We start from the raw sequence: 24,742 nt of genomic DNA, 5'->3' as shown, positions 1-24,742 counted from the left end.
TTAATGAGGAATCCATAAAAAAAAGAGTCACATATAATGTAATGATCAATTTTAACAAAGTGCTGCTTTTCTCTTGCTTATCAAATCTCCTTTTTCATCCAAATAAATGCTACGCAGTGCTTATGAACGCACTATGAAGGCCCAAAGGAGCCTGGGGTGGCTGAATGGGGGTGAATGGGGGAAGCACATGCTGTGCTGCTGTTATTGGGGTTGAGTGTAATGTTCTGTGGGTCTGAGGGCAGAGAGTTCTCAAGCCAAAAATACAGAGAGACCACTGTTTATAGGGACTTTCACACACACACACACACACACACACACACACACACACACACACACACACACACACACACACAGAAAATATCGGTTCTGCACTGAAAAATGAAATCCGACATTCAGTAGGGATTACAACCGCAATGAGGTGTTCACTAAGAAATGTGTACTTTTTATCCGTTTAGAGTTACATTTAATGCTATGTAACCTGTAATCAGTTACATTCCAGTAGCTATAACCAGTCAAACCTTCTTTTTTTCCCTCTCTTTTAAACTCAATAAAAAGAAAGGAACTCGTTTTCTTCTGTACTTTTGACGCTGGAGACTACTTCCTCAAACATCTCATCACGGAAAGCGTCACCATGCCAGTGGTTTTTCAAACAGTACAGAGTCTCTGTGAATGAGCTGTTACCATAGATGTGATAAAAAATAAAAATTACTAATAAAAAATTATAAAAAATAAAAAAAACAACAACAAAAACTAATCAATACATTTTGACTAATAAGAGGAGAGAACTGAACATAAGTGACTTTGTACTTAGGTACCTCCGGCATTTCCTAAACGAGCCTACAGGGGGCAGAATCACATCACAGCCTTTCCTCCAAATCTCCACCACCCCAAAATAAATTCCTCACAGCCTCATATTGAGAAATTTCATGTTTGAATATACGTTAAATCTTGTGAGTTCCTCATGAAGTCTCCATTATTCTCCATTATCATTCTACATCATTCTCCATCTTCCTCCATCATTCTCCATCATTCTTCTTCATTCTTCTTCATTCTCCACCATTCTCTATCATTCCCCATCATTCTCCATCATTCTCCATCATTCTTTATCATTCTCCATCATTCTCCATCATTCTCCATCATTCTTTATCATTCTCCATCATTCTTTATCATTCTCCATCATTCTCCATCATTCTCCATCATTCTTTATCATTCTTCATCATTTTCAATCATTCTCCATCATTCTCCATCATTCTTCATCATTCTCCATCATTCTTCATCATTCTCCATCATTCTCCATCATTCTTCATCATTCTCAATCATTCTCCATCATTCATCATTCTTCATCATTCTCTATCATTCTTCATCATTCTCCATCATTCTTCATCATTCTTCATCATTCTCCATCATTCTTCATCATTCTCAATCATCATCATCATCATCATCATCATCATTCTTCATCATTCTCAATCATCATCATCATCATCATCATCATTCTCCATCATTCTCCATCATTCTTTATCATTCTCCATCATTCTCCATCATTCTCCATCATTCTTTATCATTCTCCACCATTCTCCATCATTCTCCACCATTCTCCATCATTCTCCATCATTCTCCATCATTCTTCATCATTCTCCATCATTCTCCATCATTCTTCATCATTCTCAATCATTCGCCATCATTCATCATTCTTCATCATTCTCCATCATTCTTCATCATTCTCCATCATTCTTCATCATTCTCAATCATCATCATCATCATCATCATCATCATTCTTCATCATTCTCAATCATCATCATCATCATCATTCTTCATCATTCTTCATCATTCTTCATCATCATCATCATCATCATCATCATCATCACCATCATTCATCATTCTCCACTCACACTCTCCAAATACACACACACCATTCACCTTAACTGTTGATTTGTGTAAAGCTGCTTTGAGACAATGTCTGTTGTGAAAAGCGCTATAGAAATAAACTTGACTTGACTTGACTCTGTAGTTCATTAGACAGAGGAAGTGTTTTTACTCTGTAATTGTACTTAAGTCAATTTTTAATTTGTACTTTTGATGATGATGATGATGATGATGAAGATATTGGCAATTAAGATTATAACGAAGATGATGATAATGAAGATGATGATGATGATGATGATTATGATGATGATGGGTATGAAGATTATAACGAAGATGATGATAATGATGAGGAAGATGATGGTGATGATAGTGATGGTGTGATGATGGAAAAGAGGATGAAGAAGAAAACGGTGATGATGATGTGGTAAAGATAAGGTTGTTGATGGTGACGATGATAATGGAGATAATGAAGATTTTGATAATGATGATGAAGATTTTGCCGGTTTATACACAACTACATAAGTACACACACACACACACACACACACACACACACACACACACACACAGTCTTGGACCTTCTCGAGGTCAGTAAAGCTGCTGTTTCGAGCGCGGCGGTTATTAATAAACGTTAGAGGACGAGAGATCTATTAGCAAGCGCTTGTTTATGCATTCGAGGATCAAAGAGCTTCTGGATGATGTTTTCTCCTGCTTTTCTCCTGAAAGCAGTGATTGAGATGCTCATTAATGGCCTCCATAATGGACCGAAGAGAAAAATCTGGAAGAAGCACAAACATAAAGACACACATTCACATCACCCAGGGGTTAATCATCGTAAATAAGCACTAAATTGGGCTGGAGGGTGGAGACGTGGAAGAAGAAAAAACTCTCTGACAGACGAAAAACGAATGAAAATGAGAAATCGTTTTGGGTTTTTTTCTCCTCTGAATATATTTTCCCCAAAAAATCGTTTCTACTGCCCTTTTTTATAAAGCAGCCTACGCTCAGACCAGGTTTCTTCACAGTCTTTCTGTTTCATTTGGTTATTATTGATGTATTAATGAATAATATGCTAATTGTAATTGATTTGATGTTGAGGTTCCTCCTGTTCTCACTTACTCTACAGCAGCTATAAATACTTCTGTGCTCTTAATTGGCTTTGATTTTTTTTTTTTCCAGATAAAAACATTTTCTTCACATTACAAAGAAACCATGTTCTGAACTGCTAAAGGTGGATGAAGAACCCCGTTCCTATGTCTGAGTAACAGTAATTCATAACGACTTAATACTCGTTCTCCATCTCCATCTCAGGCTCTTCTCTATCATCTCCAAATTCCTCTCTCTCTCTCTCTCTCTCTCTCTCTCTCAAAAAAAGAAAAAACCCAATTAAACCATGCTAATGCCAGCATTCCCTGGATATGAGCGGCTCTGCAGGTCTGAGTCCAACCAATTACGCTGTTAATCAGACCCTGGGTAATAAAGTTTTGCTCTTTCACCAAAATGAAGGTAGAATCCCAGCCTATGGGAGAAGATCGAGAGAGCGAGGGAGAGAGAGAGAGAGAGGAAGAGCGAGGGAGAGAGAGATGAGGTGAGATTGAGAGGTATGAAAGGACACGGCTGTAGGTCTGGGAATATTTTCCCCCTGGAGCACTGATGGAAAGGGAAAGTGTTTCTTTCAAGACTACAGTTTGTCGACACCTGATCATACGATTGGTGTTTTTTTTAACATCCCATTTCGCAATCAATCCCTATTTGCTGTCAGAATAATCTCCACTCTTCTGGGAAGATCTTCCACTAGATTTTGTGTGAGATTCATTCACTCCTAAGAGTGTTAGTAGGTGAGGAGGCTTGAGGTGCAGTCAGCATGAAAACATTCATCCTAAATATGCTCGAGAGCTCTACAGCAGGAGATCTTCCACCAAATCCAACCATATGGAGCTTCATGGAGCTTCATGGTTCTGGCTTTGTGCACAGGGTCGTCATCATGCTGGAACAGGTTCGGGTCTCTTAGTTTTCTCATGTCAATTTCATGCTACAGCATCTCCAGAGACGTCCTCTACTATCGCCTATCTACTATCGGGAGAACCACATCAGGCTGGAAAAGGCAAGTGTCCCAATACTTTTGCACACACAGTGTAGTCAGGGTTCTGGTTCTGGTCATTAGAAAGTGGAGAAGGTAAAAGCAGAAGGTTTTTTAGGACGAGGAACATCAAGGAACAAACAATTCCCGGAAGGAAGTCCAGACCCAGACGTGTCTTTACCGCTAACACTTACGCTAATGTCCTCATTAACCTGCTCACCTTCCCCCTGAAGACCAATTAAAACACACACACACACACACACACACACACACACACACACACACACATCTCTCTCTCTCTCTCTCTCTCTCTCTCTCCTTATCTCTCTCTCTCTCTCTCTCTCTCTCTCTCTCTCTCCTCTCTCTCTCTCTCTCTCTCTCTCCTCTCTCTCTCTCTCTCCTTCTCTCTCTCTCTCTCTCTCCTTATCTCTCTCTCTCTCTCTTATCTCTCTCTCTCTCTCTCTCTCTCTCTCTCTCTCTCTCTCTCTCTTCTCTCTCTCTCTCTTATCTCTCTCTCTCTCTCTCTCTCTCTCTTATCTCTCTCTCTCTCTCTCTTATCTCTCTCTCTCTCTCTCTCTCTCTCTCTCTCTCTCTCTCTCTCTTCTCTCTCTCTCTCTCTCTCTCTCTCTCTCTCTCTCTCTCTCTCTCTCTCTCTCTCTCTCTCTTATCTCTCTCTCTCTCTCTCTCTCTCTCTCTCCTTATCTCTCTCTCCCTCTCTTTATCTCTCTCTCTCTCTCCCTCCTTCTCTCTCTCTCTCTCTCTCTCTCTCTCTCTCTCTCTCTCTCCCCTGAGGTACCAGTGACCAGTGTCTCTTCAGATTCATCCTACCTCGTACCTCTGGATGGAGTTCTCTTTAACTGGAGGCCACTCTGTGTGAGGATAGTTCTACATCAACAGCCTAAAGATCCATGAAGTTACTGAAGAACTCAAGAACTTTGAGGAAGGATTTGAACTGGAATTCATATCAAGTCTTCTGCAATGTGCTCAGGACCACAGTTCTGCATCTAAGCTCTGAACACTGCACCTCAACAATGATGGAACTGTAATGAACAGACATTCAGTGATGAGGATGAGGTTCGCTATTGAGTCTGGTTTCTCTCAAGGTTTCTCAGGGAGTTTTCCCTCACCACAGTCTCCAGTGGCTCACTGATTAGAGATAAACTTACTGTTATAAGAAACAAAGTTGAAGTTGTTTATTGTAAAAAAAATAAAAATGAATTGAATTAAAGGTTTGTTTTAATGTTCTGATTAAAAAACCTTCTTACATTTTTTATATTTTTGAAGAAAGTAACTGCAGACCGGAGTGTAATTCTGGACGCTGAGCTCTGAGTGTGAGAAGACCACCACTGTTTTGTTTGGTGTTTTTTTATGTACTGCTACATCCTGTATCTCAGCCTATTAATAAGCGCTCTAATTACGCCCATGAAAGAACATGGGTGCGCGTTGCCATGGCAACACGATAAACACAAAGCGAGCTCCGTGGTTCCTCGCTTTTCCTCAACCTTCGTGTCTTCCATCACCTCGGCTCACCTGGGTGACATTATTCTATTACAGAGAATATATTTACATACACTATAGGGCCAAAGTATTGGGACACCTGACTGTTTCAGGTATATGTGGGTCTTCACCAAACCTGTTCCAGCAGGTACCCCTGTGCACAAAGTCAGCTCCATGAAGATCTACTTTACATGGGTTGGATTTGGTGCAAGGTCCCCCCCAGGCCTCCTCACCTCACCTACATGAGTAGCTGACTTTACTAACACCCTTGCGGCTGAATGAACCGCCACAAAATCTCCACAAAATCCACAAAAAGAGTGGAGCTTCTTATGGAGCTTATGGAGCTTCTTAAGGTGGAATTAGATGTTCGAAAAGGGAAGTGTCACCATGTCAGTGGTGTCAGATTCTGGATTGTGATTGGTCAGAAGGTGTCAAATATTTCTCTATAAAAGCAGCTCAGATAAATCAGTGTTTATAAAATCGTACATGTTATGGTTTCTATGGAAACATGGATGGAAGGAGTCTCCAGTGTCAGTGCTTTGGAATATTTTAAATCAGAACCAAAACTTTCCATTGTTTTTTAGGACCTTCTGAGTAACTTAGATTGTATTAACTTATATTTTTCTATACATTTTATTCGTTTGTTTACATTATTCTACTAATTTAAGAAAAAAAATAGCAACAATAAAGACAGAAAAGAATTAAATAATGTTTGTGTGATAAAAAATGTCAAACATTTTCTGTTTTTAAAATGTCATTAAATATTTTTATGATTTAAAAGAAATTATTGTTGTTTGTTAATTTGCCTTTATTAAAAAAAAAAAAAAAAAAAATTTCTAAAAATATTTTTTTTACAAATTTTTTTTATCTTAATTAAATTACATGTTAAAATGTATTTACCACATTTACAGAATAAAATAGCAAAAAAAATAATGTTAATTATTATATATAATAATAATAATAACAATAATAATAATAATAATAATAATAAAAACATATTTTAGGGGAAATAATTTCCTAAAACAAATATATATATATATATATATATATATATATATATATATATATATATATATATAATTTTTATTTAATTACTTCTAAAAAAATCTGTTGATTCAGAATACAAATGCGTGACAGACAGAAGCGAGACAGAAGCGAGACAGAAGCGAGAAGCTCCAGCGTGACTCAATTAATTCCTGAGAAAACTCCAGTGCATCCGTTGAGAAACTTTTTTCTAAGAAAATGATTAAAAAGTGTAAAACAACATAGATTTATTTTCTTCTATATCCGTGTTTGTAAAAATAGAAATGGGTCTTCTTTATCCTGTAGGATAAGTATAAAGCAGCGTTTATGTCATGAGAAGAACGCTCTTTTCATCGGATGTTCTTTTCATCGTCGCCGTCATTTAGCATCATTTAACCATCATCGTGTTACAGAGAGAAAAGAAGCTCTCAACAAAACACCTAATGACAGAGCGAGGGGCTGAAGATTACTGCACTAAACACAGAGCAGAATCAGTGCACATAAAAACACTACATGAATAAAATATTCAGAAACTTGACTTTTCCAGCCAGATGTGGTTCTTCTACACAACGTTGAAGGCACACAATAGTATAGGATTCCTCTGGATGCATGAGGATGAACTCTTCTCTTCACTCAAACTGGTTCCAGCATGACGATGCCCCTGTAAACAAAACCAGCCCCATGAAGATCTGCTTCACATGGTTTGGATTTGGTGGACGATCTTCTGCTTTGGAGCTATAAATATCATTGAACACCTTTGGGCTGAATGTGAACGCTGACTGCACCCCCAGAGCTCCTCACCTTCTCACCTGCATCAGGACCTGACTTTACTCACACCATTGTAAATGAATGAATCTCTACAAATTTCCACAAGCACATTCGAACATCTAGTAGAACATCTTTCTACAAAAGTGAGTTTGTTGATCATGACCATCACTATCGCCATCATCATCATCATCATCACCATCATCATCGTCATCATCATCATCATTGCCACTTTAACATAATCATCACAACAATCATTATCATTATCACCACCATCATCATCATCATTATCACCGTCTTCATTATCATCCACATCATCCTCATCATCCTCATCATCATCACCATCATCACCACCGTCTTCAATATCATACTCATCATAATCATCACCACAATTATCATCATCATCATCATCATCATCATCACCACTTTAACATAATCATCACCACAATCATTACCATTATTACCACCATCATCATCATCACCACCGTCTTCATTATCATCCTCATCATCCTCATCATCCTCATCATCATCACCATCATCACCACCGTCTTCAATATCATACTCATCATAATCATCACCACAATTATCATCATCATCATCATCATCATCATCACCACTTTAACATAATCATCACAACAATCATTACCATTATTATCACCATCATCATCATCACCACCGTCTTCAATATCATCCTCATCATCACCATCCTCATCATCACCATCATCATCATCACCATCATCACCACTGTCTTCAATATCATCCTCATCATAATCATCACCACAATCATTACCATTATTACCACCATCATCATCATCACCACCGTCTTCATTATCATTGTCATCATCCTCATCATCACCATCATCATCATCACCATCATCACCACTGTCTTCAATATCATCCTCATCATAATCATCACCACAATCATCATCATCATCATCATCATCATCACCACTTTAACATAATCATCACAACAATCATTACCATTATTATCACCATCATCATTATCATTATCACCACCGTCTTCAATATCATCCTCATCATCCTCATCATCACCATCATCATCATCACCACCGTCTTCATTATCATCCTTATCATCCTCATCATCACCATCATCATCATCACCATCATCACCACTGTCTTCAATATCATACTCATCATAATCATCACCACAATTATCATCATCATCATCATCATCATCATCATCATCACCACTTTAACATAATCATCACAACAATCATTACCATTATTACCACCATCATCATCATCACCACCGTCTTCAATATCATCCTCATCATCCTCATCATCACCATCATCATCATCACCATCATCACCACTGTCTTCAATATCATCCTCATCATAATCATCACCACAATCATCATCATCATCATCATCATCATCATCATCATCGCCACTTTAACATAATCATCACAACAATCATTACCATTATTATCACCATCATCATTATCATTATCACCACCGTCTTCAATATCATCCTCATCATCCTCATCATCACCATCATCATCATCACCATCATCACCACTGTCTTCAATATCATCCTCATCATAATCATCACCACAATCATTACCATTATTACCACCATCATCATCATCACCACCGTCTTCATTATCATTGTCATCATCATCATCATCATCATCACCATCACCACGCTGAAACAATGTAAGGCTGGAATTTTTTTTTTTAATGATGTGTGTGTGTGCGCTGTGTGTGTGTGTGTGTGTGTGTGGTGGAGAACATGTGGATCTGCTCCATAACGAGACGTTCCATATTTAATTAATGCCATGAGAATATTCGGTCCGAATCCCTTTAGTGAGCGAGAGATTTTTTTGCTGCTTCCTCACCAACATGAAGCAGAGAACCAACCTGACGCTCTTATTATTATTAATATTATTATTATTATTATTATTATTATTATGAGTGCTTTTCCCGGCGTTCCCTGATGATTTCGGCTAATTCTAATTAAGACTAATTAAAGCCTGGTTTAAGAGGAGGCCTGTGATAGCAGTGTGAACGTCCCGGATGGCTGCAGCTCGCATGATAATGACCTCTGTCCCGCCTGTTAAATTAAGACCTGCTCCCAAGCAATTAGAAGCACCTGACACACACCAGTGCCCTCTGCAAATGTGTGTGTGTGTGTGTGTGTGTGTTTGAGCAGGGCGAATAGGACTGAGATTTTTATTCAACCCTCCACAATTACTCACAGGAAGTCTTAATGACCCCAGTTGTGCAGAATCCACGGTATCCGTCTGAGGAGAACGTCTCCATTCTTCACAATGTAGAGCCGTGCACTCGATCCTATACACTGTATGGACAAAAGTTTGTGGACACCTGACCATAAGATTGCTATGTGCTTCTTTTTAAACATTCCACATTTAGTCTCCATTTGCTCCTAGAATGAGATCCACTCTTCTGGGAAGATGTTCCACTAAATTGTGTGATTTGTGTGAGATTAATTCAGTCACAAGGGTGTTAATAAAGTCAGATACTGATGGAGGTGTTCAGTAGCTCTATGGCAGGAGATCTTGCACCAAATCCAACCCATGTAAAGCAGATCTTCATGGAGCTGGATTTGTGCACAGGAGAATGGGCATTGGGTCTCCAGTGTATTTAGTCCTGCAAATTCTAATACATGATATAGAACAAGGTCTGGAACATTGTTTAGATACGTCCTACAAATCTCTCCACCGAGTAAATCCTTAGACTTTCACTTTGTAAGGTCTTCCTCCACTTCCTCCTCAGCCCGTGGCCATTCCAGTCCCGCTGACGTCAGCGTCTTGTTGCCTTGTTGATTCAGGAGCTTCCGGTCCAGACCTCATTCTTCTCCCTCAGCACTCCTAAGAGCAATATCTCAGGCTCCTGCATTATAGTTACTACTACTAATGATGATGATGATGATGATGATGATGGTGCAAAAATAACCAGGAGCCCAACACTTGTATGAAATACAGACGCTCACAATAGCGGCGCCGAGTTGCACCACTCTTTTCTTCTCAGGACGTTAATAAAACACACTATTAATAGCAGGCGTGAACGTTCAGGTCTTACATACACACCCATTACATCTTAAACATCTGATTTTTTTTTACGTTTTCTTCTTGGTGACATTGTTTTTTTGTTTTTTTTAGATAATAACGCTTTTAAAATATAATCGAATACACAAAGGTTTTTTTTTTGGATTTTTTTTTTCTTAACTAAAAAAAAAATTATAATAAAATAAAAAAAATAAATATATAAATTAAACTTACAATAAATACAATAAAAAATTATTTAATAATAATTTTTATTTGTAAAATAAACTAAATCTTTTACACAAAAATTATTAAAAAATATGTTTAAAAAAAATATAATAAAAAAAATATATACATTTTTTTAATGCTTAAATAATTGAAAATATTCACTTTAAAACAGATAAATTGATTGTAAATATATCAAATAAAATATAATTTTAAAATAATAAATAATAAATAATAAATAATATTTTTTTTTGTTTTTTAAACAAAAAAATTAAAAGAAAAATGTCAGCATTTATAAAATAATAAAACAAAAATATTCAAAAGTATATTGAATAATTATAATCGATATATATTTGAATTTGATGTTGTAATATGATCGAGTACAATTTAATATTAATATAAATATATAATAATAAAATATTATTACTAAACTAACATTAGGTCAGCGTGGTGACATCACCCTCTCCCTCTGCAGTGAAGATAAATTCCTGCTGGCATTTGTGGAATCGTGTGTAATAATGTTGGTGATATTTGTGGTTGTTGTTGTGGTTGTGTTTGTTCAGGGGTTTGTGTTTGGTTCCTCCTGTCCTCCTCCTCTTCCTCTCGCTCTCACACGCTTACGGTTCTGATATTGTCGTTTGTTCCCTGGTGCTTTTATTTGTTAAATATCACACAGAGAAGACATGGAGGAGAAACGGCTTTCAGTGAAGAGCTAGGGGAGTTCTTCTTCTCACCAGAAGTGCAGAACATCCCCAGTTAAAAAGGATGAAAACATTTTAAAAAAGCGGTTCAACTAGAAGAACAGCAGTGGTGCTTTGATGATGCTGAGAAGTGAACAACCTTCTGTTTGGAAGAACAACCCAGAGCTGCTCAAACGAGCAAATCAGAAGCTCAGAGAAACTTTCTGGAGAGCGATCATCTATATAACGTCCATCTAATGCCCATCCTGCAGGTTGTAGTCAACTTTTGTCCATGTACTGTAGTGTAGCTGCAGTACAGCACCTCATCGCCTGCTCTAATCCTTCTCCATACATGCTCTCGGAGGTGGTCTGATTCTATTGTATGATTAGATGTCCACAGATTTGCTTCCTAATCCGTTCTTGACACTTGCTGTGGCTGGAGAACACATCAGCCAGCTCTGTCCCGTTCTTCTCTTGGCAAGTTATTAGATCTAGGGGACGAAGACGTCCTGAAAACAGCGAAAATTAGGCGGTGAGGACGTCAAGCCATCACTCAAATCAGCTGATGACCTTTACTTCTCTCCTGCTTCTAACACTGCCACCAGAAAGATCTCTAATTGGGAACTAATGTATTTTTTTCCCGGTTCAGGTAGTGACGAGTCTGTCAGCGGTGCGGCACGAGGAACTGTGACCCGCCCGGAACCGACCTCATCCCCATCCTCATCCTCATCCTCATCCTCACGTCCTGCCATCCAACTGCACTGCTACTGAGCTCACAGGGTTTCATGTAGAACTTCAGAAATCAGTGAAGAACTTTCAGCTCACTATCGTTTTTCCTTTAGTCGTCCAAAAGAACGAATGTAACTAATCAATTGAAGTAAAAAAAGCATTAATAGTTTATTAATACTCATTAGTGTTATAATGAAAGAATAAAACTCTGTCATGCTATAAAAGTGAAATATTCATCAGCAGTATGGAGGCGGAGCTTCGTTTATTTTCCGATTTCTTCTACACAATGTATTTTAATTCTTGCTACATAAAAACAAATATGCTTTCGTTTTCATCATGTGTGTACTTTAAAACACAGTGAAATTCATTGGGTTAGGGGCCTTGCTCAAGGGCCCCAAGAGTGCCTGATTGGCAATACCAGGGCTTGAACCCCCGACCTTCCGATTAGTAACCCAGAGCCTTAACCACTGAGCTTCCACTTCCAAACCCAGCTCCAAACCCATGAAGATCTGCTTTACATGAGATAGTTATGGTGGAAGATCTTGAGTGGTCTGTGGTAGCGCTCTGACCTGACATGTATAGCATGAAGTTTTGCCTTCGCTTGAACTACGAGACCCAAACCTGATCCTGCATGACGATGCCCCAGTGCACAAAGCCAGCTTCATGAAGACCTGCTTTCCATGGGTTGGATTTGTTGGGAGATCATCTGCTCCAACCCTATTAAATGTGATTGACTGGACCCCAGGCCTTCAGACCTCACATACCTCAGTACCTGACTTTACTAACACCCTAAGGGCTGAATGAATTTCCACAAATCTCCACGAAATTCCAGTGGAACATCTTCCCAGAAGAGTGAAGGTTATTTTAACAGCAAATGAGGACTAAACGAGGAATTAGAGCAGCAATAAAATAAAAAAGTTATCTCATCAATCTTCTGAAAACGAGCAGCTTTACGTCTTAAAGTGGAGACTCTTTCCTTTTGTCCTTACTGAGCAATTCCAGGTTATAATGTGCGAGTGCCTGCGTTAACGTGTCACATTGCGGCGTAAAGAGAAGTTGAGGGAGATCAGTGTCTAACGATGAGACGAATCCTACAGTAGAAACTTCACACTTATAAATGTCCTGACGAGCTCCAGAAGCTCTGCACGTCATGTCAAATCATTCACGTGGGTCGGATCATCGTGACAGTTTCCCTCTGCTGTCTGATGAAACACGTGGGAAGCAAAAAACATCCAAAACGTCCGAAACAAAAGGAGGCCTTGAGCTCGGTGCGGGACGGCGATGAGATGTTTGTGAGAGGAATCGAGAAAGCAAATTCCTTCACTACCCACAAAGCTGTGTTTTCAGGGAGGGAAATCCGTCTGACCTCCAACAGTCAAGGACAAAGAAAACCACCTACGACTACATTCATAACCATTTACAATGCATTCATAATGTGTTTATTATCAGTGTTTATAAGACATTATAACAGCACATTTATTTAGTGCAGTATAAACTTAATACATTCTGTCCTGCTTTATTAGTGCTTTGAAGTTGGAAGTTCGGAAGAAGCGTTATGATGCGTTATATGAAGGTTCTTGGGTTTTGTCTTGATGCTATCTATCTATCTTTCTATCTATCTATCTATCTATCTATCTATCTATCTATCTATCTATCTATCTATCTATCTGTCTGTCTGTCTGTCTGTCTGTCTGTCTGTCTGTCTGTCTGTCTGTCTGTCTGTACGTCCGTCTGACCTCCACTCTTTCCCCCTCGGCCCACAGACCCTGTGAAGGCTTATGCAGGTTATTATGGTTATTATAATGGAGCACTCTTGCAGCCGCGCGCTCACAGGGCAGAGGATTATCTTCAGCGTCTCCCCCGGTGGATTAATTGCTTTGTGCCGGGGATCTGATCGCAGCGCTGCGGACTTCTTCATCCCTCAGTGCGGAGCGATCTGACAGAGGGATTATTGGACAGGCAGATGAAGGGACACCTCAAAGCGGAAGCAGCGTGGACGGGCCATGTATCTGAGATTCTCAGCAAAATGAGAGTGTAATAGAATTAGATGGTGGATTTAAAGTCAATTAGTGTGTGTGTGTGTGTGTGTGTGTGTGTGTGTGCACGCAGTTAAGAGCGAGAGAATATGTGACATACCTGTGTCAGCTGGCATGTTGGAAATACGACTGAATTTAGAAGAAGGAAGATCTCAGATCCCCAGATGTTGCAACCAGATATGTTTAATTGTGTTTAATTGTGTAATTGCATTTCTCAGGTGTTGAGTCATTTATTGTACAGTTCTTCATCTCTTTCAGTCAGGAACGGAGTGAAATTTCATCCTTCCATAGGAGCTTAACTCCTGTTTCTATTGTATGTTAATCCAGAGAAAAAAAAAACACCTTTACACAAAGTGTGTCTGTTTCTATACACGAAGAAATAAAAAAGGTAGAATAAATATTGTGTTATCGTTTATAGCATCTCTCCTGATAGACAACAAGGCACATGCGACATATTTGCGTATAAATTGTTAAAGCTCATCATCGGGATGGCAGTAGAACACTGTGGAACCAGTAGAACCTCTAGAATCATCATTATAATAATAATTACCAGTTGGTATCAAAAAGTTTTCGAGATTAGTTTTGTAACACACCAACAGACGATCGCACAAGGCTGCATGCGCAGTCACAGTGAGCACCGAACTTCATAATGCAGTGTGCACAAAGACATAAAGTTTCTAAACACAGCTGGTCTGGAAACTGTTTTGATACCAAATCATATATAAACAATAATAATAGTAATAAAAAAAAAAACACAATTCTCTTGAAATTACATCAAATCACACAACCAGCAATTACAATCACATAACTGATATAAAGATTCTGTTTTGACTAAATGAATCCATAAACATTGTGCGTATTAAAATAATAGAAATAATAAAGCAGTGCCAAAAACAAATAAATCACAAGTGAATACTACAGGCGAGCACGAGTATTAGTGCTAGAAACCGATCACGGGGTCCAAGCACTAAGAAATGGAGCTTTTGGTTTTATTCAGGTGCATCACGTCACAGTAGCTCGGCACACGGGGTCGTTCGGGGGTGTCCTTGTGCAAGCGCACCATACTAACGCTACTAAAAATGGTACGCGAGTGAAAAGGTGATAGGACACGACAACAGACGTGAGCGCTTATAGCACCTCGTGCATCACACAAACACACACTGGTGTACACGTGGCTTACGTCTGCATATATACAGTTTACACATATATTCACCAGTGTTTCAGGGTCTGAGCACGACTTCTATTGTTGCCAAGTTATGACTTTTCCAATTTTCGAAACACCATCTGAATGTGTATTATAGCTAATTATAGCACCCCCTGCTGGTAAAATGACAGATGACGGGTTCGGTTCGACTCAAATCGCTGCTATGTACGACGATCTCGACATCGGTGAACAATAAGGAAGCATGTAAGCTGCAAGTGTTGCTAAAAGTGGAGAAAATGCCGTACATCCGGATTAACGAGAAACCGTTAGCTAGCGACAGCATTTCTGATCTGCGAGAAAGCCAAGCAGTTGCATGATGATCTGTAACTTAAACTTCTGAACTGAAGTTGAAGGTTATTTTATATACAGTATCTGATCACTGGAGTGGTTTGTATGCCTGTGAAAAAACATCACTGCACATCTGTCAAGTAAAATCTTTCATTTTGAGGGAGCAAAAATAAATTGTAATATGCGAAATAAATACTTTGTAAAGGTCGTTGTTCTAGTAAAAAGTAGCTAACAGAAATAATCCTGATTGGTCAGGACGTGATGATGATGATGATGATGATGATGATGATGATGTGATGCATTTCTATGTAAATATTGTTTTCTCTGTAAAGCAATAAAAAAATGACTAAATAAATCTGATAACATTCAGTGGACACCTGTTAAAGATCTGTGCTTCTGGTTGAAGTTTGCGAATTCTCACACTCCTCCACCGCTGCGGTCCACAGACACGGGTCCTCTGGAATCCAGCACTTCCTCCGCCGTCTTCAGGAGGATGGCCAACCGGCTGTCGGAGATCTGTCCCCTCTGCACGGCGCTCATGAGCTGAACCAATGAGAAGAGCAGGTTTAATGAGATGCATCGCTAGTAGTAAAGTTTTTTTTTGGGACTATGTCATGTGACATAACGTTATCTCACACACACACACTCCACCAGTGGCCTCTCATTAAGTCTGAATTAAAAGCGACAGTGACTTTAACACCTGTCCTGCAGGTTCTATCAATTATAGCCCCTAATATAATTCATGCTTGGTTACAAGACGACAAAAAAGAAGTCCACATGCCTCACCACTAATTTACCGCGCGCTCGTTATGCTAACTGCCACCGGGACATTTCGGGGCTTTTAATTACGCCTGGCCTGTCAGGACTCAGGTTGAGGACGTGGCACACGCAATAGTTAAGCGTCCACACCTTCGTCTCCCTCAGCAGGAGTTTCTATCGAGCAACTTAAATAAAAGTGGAACAAAAGACAGTTAATGAGGCACTTTGAAAGCTCGATAGGCTATAAATACGGCAGCTGGAACATCAGGAACCATCAGGATGAGAACCATCGACGTCAAGCCAAACCACTGCTCTCGCTCTCTCTCTCTGAGACAGCGTACCTGCAGAAACTCGTCCAGCTCCACCTGTCCGTTCTTGTTCAGGTCGACCTCGTTGAGGATCTCGTGCAGGGCGTTCTCGTCGATCTGAATGCTCAGTTTCTGGAAAAGTTATAATGCATTATAACATACGTTTCCAAACCTGACCCAGTGTCATGTCATTACAGAATAAACTAATTATAAGGTTATAAGGCCATTTAGCTCTATTAAGGTTTATGCACTGACTTATGAGTGTATATGTAGGTTCATGTCATAGATTATAAGGTATTATGAGCACTGCTTTAAAGTACATAAACACAGCATTAAGTCTAGTATGTCAAGACGATGAAGCATTATGTCTAGTCATTATGGGATAAAAGACATTTATCAACATCTTTTTTATGTTATAATGCATTATAACATTTTTGAACAGGGCTGGGTTTATTACAGGTGTCATGAAGTCAAACATAAATGATATGACATGAAGTCAAAATTGTAAGCATTTATAAGTGCTTATATTGGCTTATACAGCCCTATGTCTTAGATTATAAGGTATTATGAGTGCTATAAACTGTGAGCTACTTTATAATGCCTTATACCCTACACTTGAATTTCTATATATAGAATATAGCATCTATATAGAATCTATAAAGATGCTTGGGTCGATGTAATCAGTTCATCTCCTGGTTACTCTGATTATTTCTTTTAACGTTTAGAAGCATGTTTACTTTCATCCGACTGCTACAAAACATGCCTTGCACTGGAGACTCCTTCCATAAACGTCTTCCATAAACCTCACATATCAGCCAATTTTCCTGTCCTGGTCAACAAGCAACAAACTGTTACCACTGCTGTCAGAACTGGTGAACTATAGAGAACTATGGAGAACTAACCAGCACCTTCTGACCAATCACAATCGAGAAGTTCAACAGCGCTGTGGTTTAGAAGGTTGCTCTTGCGCTCCTCACCTCCAGAACATGCTGCACATCCAAAGTGGTAATGAAGCCTTTGCTCTCTTTGTCGAATTTGTAGAAACGCTTTTTGTATCTGCAAATCAATACAGAGAATTAGTGCAGTAAAAACACACACACACACACACACACACACACACACACACACACACACACAAACACACACACACACACACAGAGCGTACCTGGCCACCTGCTCTGGCAAAAGTGAGATCTCAGTTGTCTTGGTTAGCTGCTCAGAGCGAGCTTTGTAGCCCATCTCCTGGTATAGAAACTGTTTAGCTGCCGCCAGTTCCTCCTGTAACACACACACACACACACACACACACACACACACACACACACACATATTTTCCAAAAACGCCCTGTTACTCTGCGCAAAAATGACCAACAAAATACATTAGAAATTCATTCATATGAATTCAAATGTATTATATATTGTCTATAATGCATCATAACCATATTATAGTGAAGACTTAACATCATGCGCTGTCTGGCATTAGGCATGCTTATATATGACCCGATTAACAATATGTACAGCATAACCAGTGTACAATATAATCAGGTCAGGTTACATAATGCGTTACCTCTGTTCATAAGAGCATTATAAGCACTAATAATGCATGTTAAGTCATACTGTAATTATAAAACCTTTTAAAACTAAATTCAATTCAGTGTCCTTCTGTCAGAATTTTTGCAGGCTTATGCCAAAGATCAGATGATACAATAAAAACTATATACTACAAGTTATAATGCATTATAATATACATTTATAAATCAAAGTCTGCTCCAATTCCATTATACCATTATACGACTATTAGCTACAAGTTTATTGCCAAACCTATGAGCAAGACAATAATAATTTGATATCTTAATATCAGACATGACATTATTAATGAAAATGTACATTATGGTGGCATGGCCAGTTATAATGCATTATAACATTATAACATTAAACAACAGTTTAATAAAAGAGAGAATATATTAGACATATTAGTGCATCATTATGCTTGTTTATCACACTTACAAGCATCTACATAGGCTTATGTCGGGCCTATGTCAAGGGTTATAATCATAAAGTAATTATACACTGGGGAAAAATTGACTTCTTCTTTATAACTGCCAACACAGCAAAATGTTCCTTAATGTATGAGAAGCAGTGTATGTGTGTATGTGTGTGTGTGTGTGTGTGTGTGTGTGTGTGTGTGTGTGTGTGTGTGTGTGTGTAGGGTGTGGTGCACCTGTATTGTGTGTTCAAGAAAGGCTGAGTGTTCCTGGGAAGCGGCCTAGCAATCTGCGCTATAATTAGGTCTTTTGTTTCGACAGGAAACCTTGGATCTACGTGTAACTCTATCACGCGTGCACACACACTTACACACGCACACACACAAACACGGATACCGGGATATACCCCTTCAGACGCCTACGTAAGCCGCAGGTACGATGCCCAGCTGATATTGTGTGTAATTCTATTGTGTGATTATTTTCAGCTGTAGAGTAACAATAGCGCGTTCACATCACCGACCCGAGACCTTTGGCGTTCACCCCTGAGGGCGTTGGCAGAAAAATCAAAACATACCGAGTGTTTGGAAACGTTAATAAAACTCACGAGCTGTTAAAATAAAAAAACACACTCACACACTGTTTTACACACTCTCACTCTCACACAGGAGTGTAAACTGTCCTGCAACTGCCCTGACCTTAACCAGGCCAGATGACCTTTGACCAGATGCCGGACCGTGTGTGTGTGTGTGTGTGTGTGTGTGTGTGTACTGTTTTAATAAATGAGGAGAGGAACGACGTACTTTTTTCTTCTCTTCGCTCCACTTTAGCTCCTTGGCCATGATCTCCACGATGCGTGGAAGAGCTTCATCAGCAGCCTGGACGTTCAGGAAACCCAGCCGTGTCCTCCGGGCGATAATGTCGATGGCTGTGCAGGCGTACTCTTTAATAGCGTACATCACCTGCACACACACACACACACACACACACACACACACACACACACACACATATATACATACACACACCATGAGTATTCTTTACTACTACTGACATAGCCACACACACACACACACACACACACACACACACACACACGTGCACACATATTCATACACATATACATACACACCATGAGTATTCTTTACTGCTACTGACATAGCCACACACACACACACAGCCACAGACACACACGCACACACACACACACACACATGCGTGCGTGCACACATATTCATACACATATACAGTACATACACACACCATGGGTTTCTTTACTACTGACATAGCCACACACCCACGCACACACACCATGCACACACACACACACACACACACACACACACACATATTCATACACACACACACACGCACACATATTCATACATAACTAAATACATAACTATTTTACTCTCTCTCTTACACACACACACACACACACACACACACTATTAGTACCTTCTAATACTATACATAATTTTTTCTCTCTCTCTCTCTCTCTACACACACACACAAACACACACACCATTAATACTCTTTAACACCCACACACACGTTTTACACTTTCTTCCTTCAACATCTTTTCTTTTCTTTTCCTACTTTTTTTTCTTTTTTTTTTTTTTTACATTTTTAATTCTTTATTGAAATCTTTTTTAGACATTGTATAAACCTAATAAACTGAATGTTTTGTGTGAAAAAAGAATGTAAGAAAGTTAAACACTGATGTTTATACACGTGAATATTTCAGGTGTTTTTCTAATAAAAAACAGATGAAACATTCAGAGCTCACGTTCTCCTGTACCTCGCTCTCGATGTAGGGGAATTCTGACACCAGGCGTTTTCCCACTATGGGCCACCTCTTCCCCGTCACCTGCGCCATCTTGGCGACTTCGAAGGCCCTCCCTCCGTACGTGGCTGCGAGGTGCTGGGCGACCTGTGGACGCAGAGCGAGACACGTCAATCGTACGAATCATTCGAATCGGTGCTCGGACCACGTCACCCTTCGTTGTCCGAGTGAATCAGCCGACCTGACGCCGCTTACTGCTTCGTAAAAAAAAAGAAAAGAAAAACAATAACAAACTGCAGCACTTACTTCGATTCGAAAGCCTTCCACCAAAGGTCAAGTGCTGTCAGAAATATCTGCATGCTGACCTTTTTAAATATGCCGCAAAAACAGCGCCTGTCGTACATTCCGGGGCTCGGCTCGGCTCATCCCGGCTCCTAACGAGTGCCAAACCGGCCTTTCTATCCCGAACGAACCACGAGGGACGACAACAAACCGGAGTCGAGCCGAGATCAGAAGCGGAAAACGACGCCTCGATTCCTCTGTCCGTTTTCTAATGGCATCGTAAAACGTCAGAAAATAACAGGCTCACAAATTCCAATGTTCACTCCGATGCTATGACACTCTTATGAATAACATCTGACCATCAAGTACTTGAATGACACATTATAGCAGCTATAAACGGTTTTTCCCTCACCTATCATCAGTCGGCATCACTGTCACAGAGTCACTTATTCCAATGCTATGACACTCTTATGAAGGATATACGACCATCAAGTAATGTCATGCTGTAGCAGCTATAAACGGTCTTTCCCTCATATATCATCTGTAGAAGTCAGAGTCACTTATTCCAATGCTATGAAACTCTTATGAAGGAAATATGACCATCAAGTAATGTTATACTCTTTATACGAGTGACATTATGACGTAATGACAGCTTTATGAGCTGTATATTCTCTGAGCTTCGACATCACGGCATTAATAGGTGCGTCAGGTGTTATAACGCTTGAACACACAATGCTATAACACGACATTACGTCAGCATAGATCTCAGGTCATCAAAGTAGACAGTGAACATATGCTGAAATAAGCACTGATCAGTGGTTATTAAGGTTTGTAACAGGTGTCATGAAGGGTTTATGTAGGTTTTATGTAGCCTTATGAACTGAACACATGAAATATCAGTTGTATTCAGTGAGTCTTTTCTAACCTCGATCTCCAGACCGTAGTCCTGAACCAGTCGGATGTACAGGGTCGGGGTCCAGTCTTTCCCTCCGTCCAGCTTCAGACCTACGGTTCTGCTCGACCCGGCATGAAGCTCGTGTTCTTTAATCGCAGCGTCCAGAGTTTCCTCGGCCATGGAGCGATAGGTCGTCCACTTGCCACCTTCAAGGGCAGAATCAACACCCAAATATATATATACGCTGTGTAGCTACAAATGGATAAAAAAAATCTCTATCTTGTTCTTTTTTAAAAGAACATGGTAACCATTGTCTGCATCATCACACCAACCAGACACTGATTATTTACCCAGAATCCTGTGAGTCTGAGTGTGTTTTTCCCACCATCATTAAAAATATTGTAAAAAATGTAAATAGATAAAAAATTAATTAATAATTCATTAAAATAATTTCAAGAACAGTTTTTCTCCGAAAGGCAGTCCAGATGTAAGAGACCGACACGTGCGTCACTACTGGAGACGGAATTCTGGCATGAACGCAAAATCCCAGAATCCTGCTGCATATTTTACCCCAAACGACACGTAACGGGACGTATTTCCTCGAGCGTCGAACAAAGATGTGATTGTTTCGAGGCTGAACTGACCAGCGATGGTGACCAGGCCGCTCTCGCTGATGTTGACGACGTGGTTGCGACAGATGGACTGGGTGTCTTTAGAGTTAGGGTCAGTGACCAGTGGACGGATGCCGCTCCAGGCTGCCAGGACGTCTCCTCTTCGCACTGAGAACACACACACACACACACACACACACACACACAAATACACAGGGTGAGCACAGGAGAAATCAGATATGACTAGAGAGATTCTAGCGCTTCTTGAAGAATCCATGGCCTGGTGTTCCAGGATCTCAGGCAGCTGATGCTCCACACTTCCATTAGGAGAAACACAATCACCATGAACTACACAGTCAACAAAAGGACTTTTGATGTTTGTATAATAAACAATTGGTTAGTTATATATTTAGATATACAAGACAACCAGCCAATCATTGGTAGGATACAGAGACACACCCACAACATTCAACCTGAAAGATTTACAAGAAAACAATAATAATAATAAAAATAATGATAATCACTGCGAGTGTTGAAGTGTGGGGTCCAAGCACAAGGCAGTAATTATTCTCCACAGATTGATGCCGTGTTCACACTGTATTCCCACCTTACATTATTCCCTGCTTCCATTATACCGATTTTCCGTAATACCAACATTCCGTTATTCCTTCTTTCCATTAAATCAATATCCGCAATTTCCTCACTTCCCATTATACAGATTTCCTGCAATTCCCACTTTCCATTTTCCAAATTATGATTACGACCCGAATTCCGGAAATCTTGAGACGTTTTTGACATTTGAATAAAATGAAAACGAAAAGACTTTCAGATCACATGAGCCGATATTTTATTCACAATAAAACATAAAAAATCTTTAAACTGAGAATTTTTATACATTTATGCACATGACCTCATTTCAAATTTGATGCTACAGGTCTCATAAAAGTTGTCATGAGGGCACGTTTACCACAGTGTAGCATCTCCTCTTCTTTTCAAAACAGTTTGAAGACATCTGGGCATTGAGGTTATGAGTTTCTGGAGTTCTGCTGTTGGAATTTGGTCCCGTTCTTGCCTGATATCGGTTTCCAGCTGATGAAGAGTTTGTGGTCGTCTTTGGTTTTGCATCGTCCTGCTAAGACATCGCTTTCATATCTTTATAGCTATCTTACAGACCTGATATCAGTGATTAGTTGCTAGATGTTCTTCCAGTTGGATATTTTCAAGGTTTCTGGCTTTTTCAGCCCTTTGTTGCTGCAGAGACAACTATTTTGAGACCTGTAGCAGGCGTCGAATTCAAAATGAGCTAATTTTCCCGAATTCCTGAGTTCTATAATTTCCGCTTTCCAGTAGAGTTCTATAATTCCCACTTTCCATTATTCCCACTTTCCAAAATACAGATTTCTATAATTCCCTCTTTAAAAATTCCTACTTTCCATTACACGGATTTTCCACTATTTCTATTATACAACTTTTCTGTAATTCCAACTTTTCATTATTCTAACATTACATTATACAGATTTTCTGTAATTCAAACTTTCTGTTATTCCCATTTTTTATTATACAAATTTCTGTAATTCCCACTTTCCATTATACAAATTGTCTGTAATTTCAACTTTCCATTATAAAGATTTTCATTATTCCAACCTTCTCCCAAGTGTGTTCTGTAGCCTCTCCTGATGCTAAGTGAGTAAATATGGTGTGAAAACACTTAACAATTCCAACCTGAAATAATAATAATAATAATAATAATAATAATAATAAAAGTTGTAAGGAATGATCTGAGGGGTCCAAGCACCATTTGCAAAAAGCACAATAATTAAAGACAGAAGTTCTCACGCAACTGGGAAAAAAAACCTGAGCTAATTTTTTAATTCTTAAATCCCCCGACCGTCATAGACCTAATCTTTTGCACCTGTATGTCAAACCCACAAACTCCTGCGCTGATTTTTAACCCCATCGACACGTCGTGAAAGAGTCCTGAATCAACCTCCCTGTTTCGGTGACATCTCCGGCATTAATTATTAAAGCCGAGTCGCGTTGGTTTCGATCGAGAACGCACCTGCCACTGTAATATGCAGGTTGATATTTCTGAATGGGTGCAGAAAAAAAAAGAAAGATAGAAAGAAAGACGGCAGCCTCATTATCAAAGGGCATCTCTGAAACATTTATGACAAGGCTGGGCAGCTGAGCAGACAGCAGGCTCGAGAAGGCAATAACACACAAACACACACACACACACACACACACACACACACACACACACACACACACACACACACACAAACGGTCTACATGATCCCACCATTGAGCAGTGATTCTGTTTTTATATTATTTTAGACTACATTATGTATTTTTTACATAATAATGCGTACATAATACGTAATTCTAAATGGAGAAAAAGCATGACATCATTCTCTCAAAAAACTCGGTGCAGTCTAAGAGGAATAAAACACTCTGGGATTAATCTTCACTTCCATTTACAGGAAATTCACATGACTTGAATGAATCGCGGGTTTGATTTTGATTAATTCCACTTTCCATTATATACAGATTTCCATTTTTCCCACTTACGGTTATCCAGATTTTCTGGAATTTCCACTTTTCATTATGCAGATTTCTATTATTCCCACTAACCATTAATCCCATTTTTCATTATATGCAGATTTCCATTAATCCCACTTTATATTATACAGATTTTTAGAA

General features: G+C 39.3%; 1 protein-coding gene across 4 annotated transcripts in view; it reads right to left on the bottom strand.

Moving 5' to 3' along the window:
- Window positions 1-24,742, bottom strand: part of gpd2 (glycerol-3-phosphate dehydrogenase 2 (mitochondrial)) — a 52,083-nt gene that overhangs the window by 3,664 nt on the left and 23,677 nt on the right. For 2 of the 4 annotated variants that reach the window (XM_046845440.1, XM_046845465.1), the window contains 8 exons: window positions 22,073-22,207; window positions 21,459-21,634; window positions 20,267-20,398; window positions 19,269-19,427; window positions 17,649-17,761; window positions 17,461-17,539; window positions 16,517-16,615; window positions 14,090-15,959 (listed from right to left, as the gene is read on the bottom strand). In XM_046845440.1, coding sequence (XP_046701396.1) covers window positions 15,834-15,959; window positions 16,517-16,615; window positions 17,461-17,539; window positions 17,649-17,761; window positions 19,269-19,427; window positions 20,267-20,398; window positions 21,459-21,634; window positions 22,073-22,207 — 1,019 coding nt within the window. In that variant the 3' untranslated portion in view covers window positions 14,090-15,833. Of the gene's footprint in view, window positions 1-6,686; window positions 7,125-14,089; window positions 15,960-16,516; window positions 16,616-17,460; window positions 17,540-17,648; window positions 17,762-19,268; window positions 19,428-20,266; window positions 20,399-21,458; window positions 21,635-22,072; window positions 22,208-24,742 lie in introns of those variants that run through there. The other 2 variants (XM_046845449.1, XM_046845457.1) reach the window with 2 other exon arrangements.

The sequence above is a fragment of the Silurus meridionalis genome, chromosome 1, assembly GCF_014805685.1.
Source record: "Silurus meridionalis isolate SWU-2019-XX chromosome 1, ASM1480568v1, whole genome shotgun sequence".
Taxonomy (NCBI): domain Eukaryota; kingdom Metazoa; phylum Chordata; class Actinopteri; order Siluriformes; family Siluridae; genus Silurus; species Silurus meridionalis.
This window is presented reverse-complemented; position numbering and strand designations above follow the sequence as displayed.